This window comes from Entelurus aequoreus, linkage group LG02 (assembly GCF_033978785.1).
Source record: "Entelurus aequoreus isolate RoL-2023_Sb linkage group LG02, RoL_Eaeq_v1.1, whole genome shotgun sequence".
NCBI classification, from domain to species: domain Eukaryota; kingdom Metazoa; phylum Chordata; class Actinopteri; order Syngnathiformes; family Syngnathidae; genus Entelurus; species Entelurus aequoreus.
This window is the reverse complement of record NC_084732.1, coordinates 71,420,191-71,436,568: the sequence shown is the minus strand read 5'-3', so window position 1 is coordinate 71,436,568 and position 16,378 is coordinate 71,420,191. Positions and strand designations below refer to the sequence as shown.

The 16,378-nt window shown below is 39.3% G+C and overlaps 1 protein-coding gene across 2 annotated transcripts in view; it reads right to left on the bottom strand.

The window, feature by feature from the left end:
• Window positions 1–16,378, bottom strand: part of map2k5 (mitogen-activated protein kinase kinase 5) — a 122,482-nt gene that overhangs the window by 102,176 nt on the left and 3,928 nt on the right. For both annotated transcript variants that reach the window (XM_062069098.1, XM_062069092.1), the window contains exons 4-5: window positions 791–860; window positions 98–138 (exon numbers count right to left, since the gene is read on the bottom strand). In XM_062069098.1, coding sequence (XP_061925082.1) covers window positions 98–138; window positions 791–860 — 111 coding nt within the window. The remainder of the gene's footprint in view (window positions 1–97; window positions 139–790; window positions 861–16,378) is intronic.

Sequence of the window (16,378 nt, the reverse complement as noted above, 5' to 3'; positions counted from 1 at the left end):
ATTTCAATAAGTGGAACACAGTGTTACCAATCCATTCACTTTGAGACCCCCTCCTCATTCTGTGTAAGGCAGCTGAAACAATTATTGAGATAGGTACCTTCAGGCCATGTATGTTCCGGATCCCTGGAGTCTTGCCGGCTGAAACGGTAATTGACTCGATTGAAGAACACATCACTGGGCCATTTACAAATGCATCAGTTCAGTTTTATAAAGGAAAAAAAAACATGAAATGAGGGTTACTTTGAAATTAGCTGAAGACAAGAAGAAGATTGAACTGCTGTCCTCTTGAGAGTGTGGAAGGAAAAACTGTTACAGTGAGAGACATGAACAGGATATGAGTGCGAAAAAGATGCATGTAATAGAGCAGAGAGTCAGAAAATAAATGTATTTGTCACTAAGCCCTTGGGGGTTGTTTAAATTATGTGTATGAATTACAGGTGCTGTGAAACCGAGTCATACTGCCCATATGATGAACAGAACAACTGAGATAAGATAGAGGCTTTGACTGAATCAAGCAGTTAAAGCACCCTTGAACATGTGCTGAAATACCAGCTTTGTATGTGTCTGAATGACAAAAATGAGCACCTTCATTTCTATTTCGTTTCCCAGTTTTGCTTAAAGTTCAAGTGATTCACCTACTGTATATCACCTAAGTGTGTTACATGGAATCCAACAGCCAGTGTGTACTGTACATACAAAATTGAAGCCGACCTACTGTTAACATATTAATTATACATATCAAATTCCTTTCATGAATTTGCATTAATGATTAATTGCAAGCACTCAATACCTCGTGGAAATATCTGTAGAGGATCTGGCAGCTGTCCATTCATGCGCTGTTCATTCATTGTGCTGCAGTACTGAAGGAGAAGTAAAGTCAACATAAGCCCAATATAAAACAGGAAAACTTAATGTATGATGATTGTCCTCTTTTCTGACTTATAAATGTTGGATACGTGTGTTAAACAATGCCAAAAATGTCAAATCATGAGATTCATGAGTTTGGAAAGTAGCTTGACTGCAATGGGCAATTTTTTAAATCACAGATTGACATGTAAATATGTGGTCATCTTTGTACATACTGTGTCAGCCATGACAGCCTCTTCCCCCTATGCTAGGTCGACTCAGCCGAGACTGCTGCCTGAAGTTTCTGGTGTCATTGCTTTTCGTCTAATGCTCTTCAGCCTGCTCCGATAAAACATGTTTATTTGTCCGCTGCGTTTGTTCAAGATGGGCCACTACAAATTTAGTAGTCGCTAAACTCCCACACTACTGCTCGGTTTGAGGAAGCACAAGAGAAGGCGGGATAAAGTATAATTTTCATCTAATCGTGGCATGCGCAAAATAACATTGACGTGTGACATGCAGTGACTTAAATGGTACTAAAAGCATATTTTTTATATGTAGCTGTGTATAGATCTGAGGTTTACCTAACGTTGTGATTGGTGAATCTCCAGAAAGTGGAGTCACAATTTACGAACCCCTCATTATACAAACTTTTTGATTTACGAGCCACAAACTGAATAAAATGTACTTTGTTGTACGAACTTGACTCATTGTATGAACATTTCCTCCACCCATTCTGTGCCAGGCATTGTGGGTCTCTAGGGCTCATTCAGTCAGCAGAGCAGTGCTGTCGTTAGCTACTGTGCTCATTGCTATTTTGTGTGCTTTAAAGTGTTTTTTAGCCATTTTATAGCATTTTGATTCAATATGAGTAAAAAAAAAAAGGAATGGACAAGTGATGTGTGGTTTTGAAACATTCAGAAAGTATCCACAGCGTTGTCGACACTGGCCCTCCCTTCTTTCAGTTGCAAGGAGAATAACCAACAAAGAAAAGTAGATATAGTTCTGTCATTCCTAATTATTCTAGAAACCTGGCTGTTAAAGTTAAGGAGTTCCGTGAGTTTAAACAGAGTGCACCACAGGGCTGGTGACAGTGGTTGTTTATGCATGTAGGCAGGGCGGCAAATAAAGACAGTTCAACTTTTGTTGTTGTTTTGGCTTTGTTATTAAACAAAAAGTTGATCCATCACCCCCTTGTTATGTTTGTATTATGTACTGTACTGTATTGTGCATTATATTATGTTCTAAGTGTACTAACTTTAACTCAAATGGGGATCTTTGTCAACACATCATTCATATTTACATTGTTTCACATAGAGATTTTGCTTCAATACACAAACTTTTCCATTTACGAACTCTGTTAAAGAACCAAATAAATCGTGGTTTGATTGTACTGTCTAAGAAGTTTATTTTTGACCATGTCTGAAAAAAAAATCGCGGCTATATTGATATATTTTTAACAGTGTACATTTTCAAAAGATAGATTATGACACTTTTGGAAAGGGCGGTGCATGGAGGGTGTCATTGCACCAAAGTGAAGGCCTCCACGCAAGAACTGTTTGCGGACAGATTAAAAAAGGGGGTATAAAAGTGACTGTGGAGCAATATTTACACAACATTTACACCAAAGTATATCCAAAACATATCATATAGACCACAAGAAAGAGGGTTTAATGTAGATTAGAATCATTATAGGTCAGCTTTAGCGTTTCATACATAAAGCACTAACTGACGCAGAAGTGTGCTAAAACTACACCGAATCAAATCACAACCTCATAAAACTGGGAAGTATTAATTTTGGTGGATTAAAAATATGTAAAAATGCTCAAACGGCATCCAAAGTGTTTCCCAAATGTGAGCATGCTGTGTTGAAATCTGTCGCTGAAGAGGACTAATGCCCCGCGGGCTTGTTCTGAAAGAGTGTAGCATTAACCCTTTTCTCCTCCAGGTCAACAGCTCACCAAACACTCATATCCTACAGGACTAACACGTGTACACACACTCGGGAGCCACTCCGATGCTTGCCAAGCCAATGCAATAATTGATGTTTCAGTTAACCAAACCATCTGTTTAACGGAGTGTGTGGTTTTGTGAGTCTATGCACATGAGCGTGTTTGTGACTCCTTCCTCCGGTTGGAGACTTCAAATCAACAACAATTAACACGGTGACCTTGCTGCAGTTAAAAATCGCGACAATGTTCAAAATGATGTAGTTTTTTATACACGTGTTAATTGCATCTTTTCATTCCCAATTCAGTGTGAACTATCAAGTCATTCCAAAGATATGTAAATTTGTCTCTCCCATTGTGGGGAAGGATGGAGGACGATGGGCCCGGTCGGATGGGAATGGATCAGAATGGCTACCCAAGTGGCACAGCTGTTATTAAAAGGCCTATTTATCACTGTCAGATCCCTCCTCGCTTCTAGCTCTGTGCTGATGCCCTCCAGCATTCTCACTCGTCCACTTCTGAACAATGGGCCTAATACCAAAAACATGCTGTACGTGTTGGGGGGCGGGCTTCGCGTACCTTTAATTTTCCGCTCAGCTAGCTTATTGATTAAGGCAGCAATTACCGCTAAATCTGTGGAAGGTGTGTTATTAAAAGACATTCTCCATTGTTGGCCAATAACTAAACTGTGTCCGATCCCGAACACAATCGCTCAGCCTAAAGGGACAAGAGCAGGGAGAGGGTCTCATCATCATTAGCAGGCTGAGGGGTGATGGGAGTGAGAATGGTGGAATTAGAGCCATTACCTCCAGGGGGAGCTGATTGAGGAACAGATGAGGTCACATGTTTTTTTAGCACCTGACAGAGGCCAGTCTTTAACTTTGAACAGGGGCATCTGTCTTTCAGTGTGTCAAATAATGATAAGGGATGCCTGCAAGACTAGTAGTAGGTCTCACAGGAGCATGTAGCAATCAGTGTTCTCGCTGATGGGGGATAGGTTCCACAATAAATGTCCTCTACAAACAAATGTTAATGAACTGCAGAATGTGAGCATTCATTTCAGCACATAATTTCATGTGACTTTTAACAAGTGTCATATTTTTATGAATAACTTGATCTACCCCCCGGCCCCCCTTGTTTTTCAGATAGTTAAAGGGGAACTATTTTTCCTATCATTCACTATTCTGCCTGTATAGCGCTTAAAAACCATCCAAACGCTTCCATCAAAGTTTTATATACACGCTGTAGGTACATATGTAATGTAGTAACAGGCACATTCATAACATGTATTATTTACGTATTTTGCTCATTTTAAAGATAGGGCGGAGCATTAATTTCTCAGACGCATCACAATGTTCACTTTTTCCTTTAAAGGCCTACTGAAATTAATTTTTTTTACTTAAACGGGGATAGCAGATCCATTCTATGTGTCATACTTGATCATTTCGCGATATTGCCATATTTTTGCTGAAAGGATTTAGTATAGAACAATGACGATAAAGTTCGCAACTTTTGGTCGCTGATAAAAAAAAGCCTTACCTATACCGGAAGTAGCGTGACGTCACAGGAGGTAGGATTCCTCACAATTCCCCGTTGTTTACAATGGAGCGAGAGAGATTCGGACCGAGAAAGCGACGATTACCCCATTAATTTGAGCGAGGATGAAAGATTCGTGGATGAGGAACGTTAGAGTGAAGAACTAGAGAGGCAGTGCAGGGTGTATCTTTTTTCGCTCTGACCGTAACTTAGGTACAAGGTCTCATTGGATTCCACGCACTCTCCTTTTTCTATTGTGGATCACGGATTTGTATTTTAAACCACCTCGGATACTATATCATCTTGAAAATGAGAGTCGAGAACGCGAAATGGACATTCACAGTGACTTTTATCTCCACAACAATACATCAGCGAAGCTCTTTAGCTACTGAGCTAACGTGATAGCATCTGGCTCCAATACAGATAGAAACAAAATAAATAAATCCCTGACTGGAAGGATAGACAGAAGATCAACAATACTATTAAACCATGGACATGTAACTACACGGTTAATAATTCTCAGCCTGGCAAAGCTTAACAATGCTGTTGCTAACGATGCTGAAGCTAACTTAGCGACTTAGCAACCGGACCTCACAGAGCTATGATAAAAACATTAGCACTCCACCTACGCCAGCCAGCCCTCATCTGCTTATCAACACCCGTGCTCACCTGCCTTCCAGCGATCGACGGCGCGACGAAGGACTTCACCCGATCACAGATGCGTTGGCGGCTAGCATCGGCTAGCGCGTCTGCTATCCAAGTAAGTACTCCTTGTTGTGTTGCTACAGCCAGCCGCTAATACACCGATCCCACCTACAACTTTCTTCTTTGCAATCTCCATTGTCCATTAAACAAATTACAAAAGATTCACCAACACAGATGTCCAGAATACTGTGGAATTGTTCGATGAAAACAGAGCAGTTTGTATGGTGACACATTGGGTACGAATACTTCCGTTGCCGTCGTGACGTCACGTGCATACGCATCATCCAAAGACGTTTCCAACCGGAAGTTTAGCAGGAAATTTAAAATTGCACTTTATAAGTTAACCCGGCCGTATTGGCATGTGTTGTTCATCATTGATATTTAAACTATCAGACTGCGTGGTCGGTAGTAGTGGGTTTCAGTAGGCCTTTAACTACAACACTGAATAAAACTAATGCAGACTTCATGAGAGCCAACAAACATAATTAATCATTACTTACTGTACAATGCCTGCTCTCACTGGGATGCTGACTGATAGGATGTTGATATATTCCCATTTAGCTAAAAAATAACTCAATCCTAGCAAAGAAAAAAGGGGGTGGAACGAAGCGTCTTTTCGGGTCCTTTTCACCATTTCTGGGTCTAAAGTGGCTGTCAAAGTTGACCAATTTCTCAGTTTATTTCCACATCATTTTACTATCAAAATGAGAGGCAGGATTTATAATCTATAAAAAAAAAAATTGCAAGCTGCGAGGCGAGAAAGCAACTCACCAGCTGATGATGTCAATACAGCAGCAGGACTTACACATTGTCATGATTCCTTATTTTCTGCATTTGTTTCCTGTTAGGTGCTTTTGGTTTAGTTCCACTTCCTGTCCAAGTGTCTGTTTCCTTGCGGAGATATTTATAAAATAATCATGCATTCCTTCGTATTCACGCCAAACGAGCCATTTGGAATTTGCACAACCTGTGACGTCATCGGTTGGGAAGAATGTTACCGGATTATCCATATGTGGTTTAAATGTACCCAGAGTGCCTTGCGCTTCCGCCATTATAGTCTATGCTGTAGTCAATAAGCTCCTTCTTTTTCGCTGTTATCTTGTTGTGGGGCAGACTGGCTCGTACATGCACATGCATCTTCTGCTGTTGCCATTTCTCATACAAAGTAGCGTATAGTTTGAACTTATATCTGTGAGTAGTCTCGTTATGGGAGCTCTAAAATCTACAACAAATGTGTCGTGGAGAAGACGCAGTCAAAGTGGAGGCACGTAAATAAGACTGTCTGTAATGCATAATCTATGCAACATTTTTACCAAAGGACCACCATTACATGTTATGTAGATCATAAAGAAGCGTTTTAAATGTAGAAAAATAAATCATAATATAACCCCTTTAAGTCAAGTGCTTAGCTAGAAGGGGAGAAGCTCCTCCTCTGCTTCAGGCTATGAGGAAACACAAAAAAGTAATTTCATCTAATTGTGGCATATGCATTATGACATGAGATGCGACATGCAGTAACATTAACAGCTTTTTTTATGCACTTTCTGAATTAATTGGCGGAGTGTGAAGGTGTACCTAATGTTTTGACCGAGTGAATCTAATCTTTATGAAGCTTATTCTCGACCTTGTCTGCCATAAAAAGATATATATTTTAAACTGTGCATTTTCAAAAGATAAATTATGACACATTTGCAATCTAGAAACGCCCCCACAAACGAACATCTTGCAGATAGACTAAAAAACTGGGTTATAAAAGTGATTGAGGAGCAACATTTACACCAAAGCATATCTAACACATTGTCTAGGAAGTGTCTTGAATGTAAATTCAAATCATCATAAGTCCCCTTTAAAACAGGGGTCTTCAACATTTTCCAAGCCATGGACCACCAAACTTATGGAGCGACATTCTGTTTTAAATTTAACTGGTCCTATCCCAACGGGTTTAGTTTTTTCTTGCCCTGATGTGAGCCGAGGATGTTTTTGTGGCTTGTGCAGCCCTTCGAGACACTTGTGATCAAGGGCTATATAAATAAACTTTGATTGATTGATTGATTGACTGACAATTGCCGCGCAAATTGCTAGCTAGCAGCTTGCGCTGCTAACGATAGCTGGCAACTGGTGCGCTAATAGTTAGCAGGTAACTAGAGCACTAATCGCTAGCTAATTTAGATGCTAACATGGATACAACAATATATTTTTGATTCATAAGGTACATTTAGTATGGTGTCCAGGTCACTGCTATTTCTCAACTACATTACATTGTGTTAAAGGCCTACTGAAATGAAATGTTTTTATTTAAACGGGGATAGCAGATCCATTCTATGTGTCATACTTGATCATTTCGCGATATTGCCATATTTTTGCTGAAAGGATTTAGTAGAGAACGACGACGATAAAGTTCGCAACTTTTGGTCGCTGATAAAAAAAGCCTTGCCTATACCGGAAGTACCGTGACGTCACAGGAGGAAGGGCTGCTCACATTTTCCCATTGTTTACAATGCAGCGAGAGAGATTTGGACTGAGAAAACTAAGATTACCCCATTAATTTGAGCGAGGATGAAAGATTTGTGGATGAGGAACGTGAGAGTGAAGGACTAGAGTGCAGTGCAGGACGTATCTTTTCTCGCTCTGACCGTAACTTAGGTACAAGGGCTCATTGGATTCCACACTTTCTCCTTTTTCTATTGTGGATCACGGATTTGTATTTCAAACCACCTCGGATACTATATCCTCTTGAAAATGAGAGTCGAGAACGCGAAATGGACATTCACAGTGACTTTTATCTCCACGACAATACATCGGCAAAACACTTTAGCTACGGAGCTAACGTGATAGCATTGGGCTCAAATGCAGATAGAAACTAAATAAATAAACCCCTGACTGGAAGGATAGACAGAAGATCAACAATACTATTAAACCATGGACATGTAAATACTCGGTTAATGCTTTCCAGCCTGTCGAAGCTTAACAATGCTGTTGCTAACGACGCCATTGAAGCTAACTTAGCAACGGGACCTCACAGAGCTATGCTAAAAACATTAGCTCTCCACCTACGTCAGCCAGCCCTCATCTGCTCATCAACACCCGTGCTCACCTGCGTTCCAGCGATCGACGGAGCGACAAAGGACTTCACCCGATCACCGATGCGGTCGGCGGCCCGGAGACGGAGGAAGTCAAGGTGAGGTCGCCGGCTAGCGCGTCTGCTATCCATCTCAAAGTCCTCCTGGTTGTGTTGCTGTAGTCCACCGCTAATACACCGATCACACCTACAGCTTTCTTCTTTGCAGTCTCCATTGTTCATGAAACAAATTGCAAAAGATTCACCAACACAGATGTCCAGAATACTGTGGAATTTTGCGATGAAAACAGAGCTGTTTGTATTGGATCCAATAGGGTCCGAATACTTCCGTTCTCTCCGTGACGTCACGCGCATACGTCATCATATCTAGACATTTTCAACCGGAAGTGTCGCAGGAAATTTAAAATTGTACTTTATGAGTATTGGCATGTGTTGCAATGTTAAGATTTCATCATTGATATATAAACTATCAGACTGCGTGGTCGGTAGTAGTGGGTTTCAGTAGGCCTTTAATGTAGTTGAAATTTAAAGACATTTAAATTTGTGTAAAAATTGTCTGGGGAATACAGAAATGTTTTTTAAAATAAAGTCTAATGCACCTGCAGTACTTCTGCGGACCACCAAGAAGTCAAAGACCCCCTGTTGACGACATCAGGGAAAAATCCCTGTATCTAAAATGTACATGATTACTGAAAAACTTTACACTTGCATTTAACATGTAAGGAATTCATCCAGTATAAATTAGATTGCAGCCAGCAAAGTATTTTCCAAGTGTGTTATGAGCGATCAGCAACTTTTTGCTCACACAGCTGTCCCGGCAGAACAAGAAAACTATTACAGAGCTGCTGTTTTAATTGTACAAATGACATCAATTATGTGTTTAGCAAGGTAAATTTTTATGTTGGATCGGCTAAGGTGACGCTTGGGATCATTCTTAATAGCGTTGTAGTGGGAACAGCGATGGAATAAAAGAATGTGTCAACCAGATTTATTGAAATGAATATTATGATTGCATTTAATTCCACGTGTGTGCGATTAAAAAGGCCTGAAAGACATTGCTGACTGAATGTGAGAGACAAGCATGACCTACTAAATGCAATAATCTCTAGTATTGACTAGAAAGAACTACTGTGAACATTATATGTTATGTTTGTACAGGTTAGACACCAATGCAATGTGATGATGTTAATTGATTTGCCAAATTTATAGTAGTAGTAAATATTACATCTTAAAATCACTCTCTTTTTTTAATATATAGAGGGAGTTGCACAATAGATACATCTATAATGCGGGATAAACAAGCCACCAGAAGATATCGGCATGACAGACATGGACCAAAAAACAAGAAATGTTGTCTGCAGCTCCCACAGCATTCTGAGTTGATGGGGGGTAAAAGACATCTACAGATGAACGTAGATTTTCAGCAATTCTGCAACCCGGGGGGGCCTCCTTCTTAATGAGGCAAAACTTTAAGTACTGAATAATAAATAATGAAAATCGACAGCCATTTATCTGTCAGTGTGGCCATGTAGCAGTACCCATCACACATCATTACACTGACTGTCCGTGTCGTGAACACTAAATACTGTGGCGTAACACCCAACTGAATTGTTCGTGCAGTGTGTGTTGTTTTTGTGTTGTTGTATATAATACAGAATCATGATGAGACATACAAAAGAAAATACTGGATGATGAAATTCAAGTAAATACTCAGTTAGAATGTTTATATGCACATATTAATCGCATTACAGCCATAATGTGTTGCACGGTCTCTTAATATGATCGATTTTCTATGCGGTCACTTCAGCTCCTTTAATTGTTTGGCTTTTTCAACAATAAAGAAGGCTGCTTGAATGCTAGTAAAGTGGAACCTCGATTTACAAACCCACCTATTTACAAACTTTTATATTGATCTAAATATGCCTCAGTGTGTGAACCATGTCTCTGTGTACGAACGCTTCATGCATTTATTCATTTTGGGTTTCACTTTCTTTTTTCGCCTTTTGACCCGTTTTGTTCATTTTGCTAACTAAAACTAAAAGACAACAAACCAACGTGGAAAGAAGGAGGGAATCGCTGTGGAATCAAAAGAAAAACTATTTGCAAAGAGTACATTATTATGAAAGAATGGAGAAGACTATTCCTCGTTCAGCAGCGCATCTTTCAAGAGCACTCACACGGCCCCTCCCCGCACCTCCTCAGTTCTCCCCTTCTGTCTGCTGTTTTCTCTTCAGCCCCTTCTTTGCTGAAGTTAATGTAAGTAGATTTTCCGTTTTTTAAATGTTTATTATTGTAGCAATATGGTTGTTAAAGTTAAGGATTTTGTGATTTCTGATCGTTTGTGAGGGCATCAACGGGACTTATGTGTGTCTGTGCATATTAACAGAGCAGCGTATACAGGACATCATCTTGTTGTTGTTCTTGCTTGTTATCAAATAGAAAGCTGTTCCATCACCCCCTTGTTATGTTTGATTAAAGGCCTACTGAAACCCACTACTACCGACCACGCAGTCTGATAGTTTATATATCAATGATGAAATCTTAACATTGCAACACATGCCAATACGGCCGGGTTAACTTATAAAGTGCAATTTTAAATTTCCCGCTAAACTTCCAGTTGGAAACGTCTATGTATGATGACGTATGCGCGTGACGTCACGACGGCAACGGAAGTATTCGTACCCAATGTGTCACCACACAAACTGCTCTGTTTTCATTGAACAATTGCACAGTATTCTGGACATCTGTTTTGGTGAATCTTTTGCAATTGGTTTAATGAACAATGGAGATTGCAAAGAAGAAAGTCGTAGGTGGGATCGGTGTATTAGCGGCTGGCTGTAGCAACACAACAAAGAGGACTTACTTGGATAGCAGACATCTGTGATCGGGTGAAGTCCTTCGTCGCGCCGTCGATCGCTGGAACGCAGGTGAGCACGGGTGTTGATGAGCAGATGAGGGCTGGCTGGCGTAGGTGGAGCGCTAATGTTTTTATCATAGCTCTGTGAGGTCCGGTTGCTAAGTTAGCTTCAGCGTCGTTAGCAACAGCATTGTTAAGCTTTGCCAGGCTGAGAATTATTAACCATGTAGTTACATGTCCATGGTTTCATAGCATTGTTGATCTTCTGTCTATCCTTCCAGTCAGGGATTTATTTATTTTGTTTCTATCTGCATTTGAGCCAGATGCTATCACGTTAGCTCAGTAGCTAAAGAGCTTCGCTGATGTATTGTCGTGGAGATAAAAGTCACTGTGAATGTCCATTTTGCGTTCTCGACTCTCATTTTCAAGAGGATATAGTATCCGAGGTGGTTTAAAATACAAATCCGTGATCCACAATAGAAAAAGGAGAGTGTGTGGAATCCAATGAGACCTTGTACCTAAGTTACGGTCAGAGCGAAAAAAGATACACCCTGCACTGCCTCTCTAGTTCTTCACTCTAACGTCCTCATCCACGAATCTTTCATCCTCGCTCAAATTAATGGGGTAATCGTCGCTTTCTCGGTCCGAATCTCTCTCGCTCCATTGTAAACAACAGGGAATTGTGAGGAATTCTTCCTCCTGTGACGTCACGCTACTTCCGGTATAGGCAAGGCTTTTTTTTATCAGCGACCAAAAGTTGCGAACTTTATCGTCGTTGTTCTATACTAAATCCTTTCAGCAAAAATATGGCAATATCGCGAAATAATCAAATATGACACATAGAATGGATCTGCTATCCCCGTTTAAATTTAAAAAATTCATTTCAGTAGGCCTTTAATGCAGTACTGTGTATAACCTAATATTGTGTTTAAAGCAGGGGTTTCGCACTAATTTTAACTCAGAGGCCGCGTGGAGGAAAATCTATTCCCACGTGGGCCGGACTGGTACAAATCATGGCGTAATAACTTAAAAATAAAGACAACTTCAGATTGTTTTCTTTGTTTAAAAATAGACCAAGCGCATTCTGAAAATGTCCAAATCATGTTTTTTTTTACACTTCCATTTTGCAGTTACTAGTGTTCTATCTTCATTTGTCATTATTCATACTTTCTGAATAAATTATGTGATAATGTTCATCAGCAAAATGGGTGGAATTGAGTCTGGCAGAGTTTTAAAATGCTTTCATTGGTGTTAATGTTTAATCACTCAAAAGATTAAATGAATAATAATATCAAAATCAAATCACAGGATGTTATTAATGTAATGAACTTATTTTGCTTAACTGACAAACTAACATCATGTGGTTCATTCTGTGCATATATAGCATCCTCTACAACAAAACGTGTACATTTGGACTCATTTAATTTATCACACATGAAGGTAGAAGGGGATTCATATTATTTCAGCATATTTATGTGCACCCAGAAAATGTGTCCGCAGTCTTAAATATAACACGAAATGTACTGATTATCAAACGCATTTATTTGGGTAGAAATGTCAGAGATTACACCAACAACATATTTGAAAATCAAGGCATGAAAGTAACAATCCATATTGTGTATACTATCACTAATAAGCAGCGTAAGTACGTAGTGTCCAAACACTGACGTGTTGTCTCTATCTTAACACAGCACATAGCTCCGCCCCCTCTGAAGTCATGTGTGCTCTTGCTGTAGCAGATACATCCATCCATCCATCCATCCATTTTCTACCGCTTGTCACTTTCAGGGTCACGGGGGGTGCTGGAGCCTATCTCAGCTGCATTCGGGCGGTAAGCCGGGTACACCCTGGACAAGTCGCCACCTCATCACAGGGCCAACACAGATAGACAGACAACATTCACACTCACATTTACACACTAGGGCCAATTTAGTGTTACCAATCAGCCTATCCTCAGGTGCAGGTTTTTGGAGGTGGGAGGAAGCCGGAGTACCCGGAGGGAACCCACACAACGAATTGTTAATGCAACATTCAGTGGACACATTTAGAACAGCAATTTCTTTCATTTAAAAATTTCAGCTTATTTTTATACTAAGCAAACTCATCTTGGATCAGGCCTGGGAACGGGTTTTACCTGGCCCGCAGGCCGTACGATTGACACTCTTGGTTTAAAGTGTACATACCTTCACCAAAATATGGACTTCTGTTGAGGCCTGAACCCATTATTGTTTCGTATGGAGAAATTTGTTTTACTATACAAAATTGTCAATTTAAGAACAATGTGCAAGAAGCAATTAAGTTTGTAAATCGAGGTTCCATTGTATCTAGCTGTAACTAGTAGATGCTGACCGGTCAAATACATAACTTGGCTTTCTACAGCTCACACATGGGGTTGGTAGCATTTTATTGTTTGTTTAAATGGCAACTGCTTTTTTAAGGAGGAGTTCCCCATACTGTCATTTATTTATTGCGGAACGCTACAAAAAAAGTATTACGCCATTTTTTATTAGCATTTCTGTAATTTAAGAACATTTTATAATTTACATCAATGAATTACCATTCCTAAATGTAAGTAGAATGAGCACAAACTTGATTGGGCAGTGTAGCTTCCCCATAACAGGGGTTATCAGCACCGCTAGCTACAAGCTAAGCTGCAAATCAGCTGCACACATGCATAAACTGCTGTTAAAAACATTGATTGGCTGCGTGTGAACAGTAGCATAGTGTAACAACCTGGCAGTTATAGTTTATGTGCGGCGTTGGAGACTGTTTGTATGGCTGTGAACGTGTCAGTGGCTGAACCAAGTGTTTATGTGTTGATGCAAGTGAAAGCGCCATATTAAAAAAAAACAGCTACTGTTGAGATGACAGTTTTTTTTGGCGTGTTTACGGCGGAAAGTGTGACCAGGTTTGCTGGAAAATAGTTTTTGCTGACGTTTTGGCGGGGTTCGGCAGACAGTTTTCAGTACTTCTCAATAAAGTGATTGTTGATGGATGGGTCCCCTTTGTCGTCCTTAAAATGTCTCAGTAGAAGTTACAATAATTGACTTGGTTTCTAGTTTTTATTTCATTATCACTTAAGGAATAGCTGAACATGTGACATGCACTACACAAGAAGGAGAGCAGAAGGAAACGAGAAGCAATGCTAAGCTCGCTAGAATGTATAGTAGCGAAACAGAAAAAGATGTGCTTTTTACTTGATAACAGAAGTCTAACTGGAACCACATTACAGCTATGAACAGAAAAATCAGCACGTTTAGTAGAATATTTCCAAGCAGCGAATATTTGGTAATGAAAAGCTGGTTAGTTACAGTGTTGTTCCTCAATGCTTACCTGCTAGATGGCTGAAAAGTGATAATGCATGTCCTCAACGCAATGTATCATTCTCGCTATTGGTTAACGTTCTTCCACAGTGTAAAGCCACTTTTAAGTCAGTAATCCTAGCCTCCACGGCGGAAAATAGACTATGTTTTTTTACAAATTTCGAGGAATAGCTAAACATGCTACACTACACACTGTAGGAGGATATGCTAACCGCTAAACTAGATCAACAGTACTTTATCATTAACATGTGCTTTTATTCTTTTTCTCGCTCTTTCTTTTCTTTTTCTTTTATATTGTAATTTTACTGCTTTTTTACATCATGGCCAGGGTACTACAGATGAAAACCAGCCTTCTGGCTAATTCTGTCTTTTTTAACCATGTGTAGTCATGTGTTTTTATGAAATTGCATTGTCCCCTCTGAAATAAACTAATTAGTGATTAAATCAATATTTTTACTATCACAAAATCTTTTGTCGTTTTTATTATTGTTTACAAACTCAAGAAAAAAAGTCCCTGAACACAGGAGGACGTTGGGACAAAAAACATTTAAATCAGAGCCAATAGCAAGGAATAATTTAAATATTTACTTGATGTTATACACCAACACCACCATCCTGTTCTTTTTGTCTAAATATAGTTGTGTTCAAAAATGAAATAATTCATTGATCTTGAAAATTCAAAGTATCAGTATTATTATTCATATTGTCAATGGTGCCCCTGGAACTACTCGATACATTTTGCACATTTACTGTACATAACTTACTGGATGTTGTAATAAATGTATATAGTTTGTGTTGTGTGTTATTTGTTGTTTGTGTGAAAAACATGCCACTGTACTATGTTTATTTTATATTTGCAGTACATGGTTTGAGGGCTGATATATGATTTTGAGTTTGTTAATAGAAAATCATACAATAATATATAATGGTATACAATATACATACAGCATATTCATATAGAGCTACAGGCAAGGTTAAATAAATCACTATTAGATACAGTACAGGCCAAATGTTGGGACACACCTTCTCCTCATTCAATGCATTTTCTTTTTTTTCATGACTATTTACATTGTAGATTGTCACTGAAGGGATCAAAACTATGAATGAACACGTGGAGGTATGTACTTAACAAAAACAGGTGAAATAACTGAAAACATGTTTTATATTCTAGTTTCTTCAAAATAGCCACCCTTTACTCTGATTACTGCTTTGCACGCTCTTGGCATTCTCTCGATGAGCTTCAAGCACACCTGTGAAGTGAAAACCATTTTAGGTGACTACCTCTTGAAGCTCATCGAGAGAATGCCAAGAGTGTGCAAAGCAGTAATCAGAGTAAAGGGTGGCTATTTTGAAGAAACTAGAATATAAAACATGTTTTCAGTTATTTCACATTTTTGTGTTAGGTACATACCTCCACATGTGTTCATTCATAGTTTTGATGCCTTCAGTGACAATCTACAATGTAAATAGTCATGAAAATAAAGAAAATGCATTGAATGAGGAGATGTGTCCAAACTTTTGGCCTCTACAGTGTATTTCACACTATGGTTGAATATAGATATGTTTTACACTGTATATAATAACAGTTGATACCAATTGGCATTGTTATCACTAGATATCAATTAAACTAGCAGTAACCTATGATACAAATGTTGTAACACATCACAGTTGTTGCAGGAAAGGAAAAGAGAACAAAAAGAAAAATATGTTATTTATGACTTAGCTGTGTCCGGAATCCGAACCCAGTTCTCTTTGTCTTTCTCCTTTCCCCTCCCCCCATTTCCTTCCCCATCGTATACGGACGATTGTTCCCCAGCTTGCATAGTTGTGTTTTCAATAATTATGAATATGGATAAAGAAATATTGCATTTTGGATGTATTGTCTGGTTATTAACAGGCGCATGAGCGCTTTCTATTGCTGTATCTGTCACCTTTGCAGGTGAAACATTTTTGCCATCGTTGCTTGTTGGCTTAACTTTTTTGTTGAATATTCTTTGGTCAAATTCAACTACTTTTATATGGAACATGCTTGTGCTGTGTATCCATTCATCCATCCATCCATCCATTTTCTACCGCTTATTCT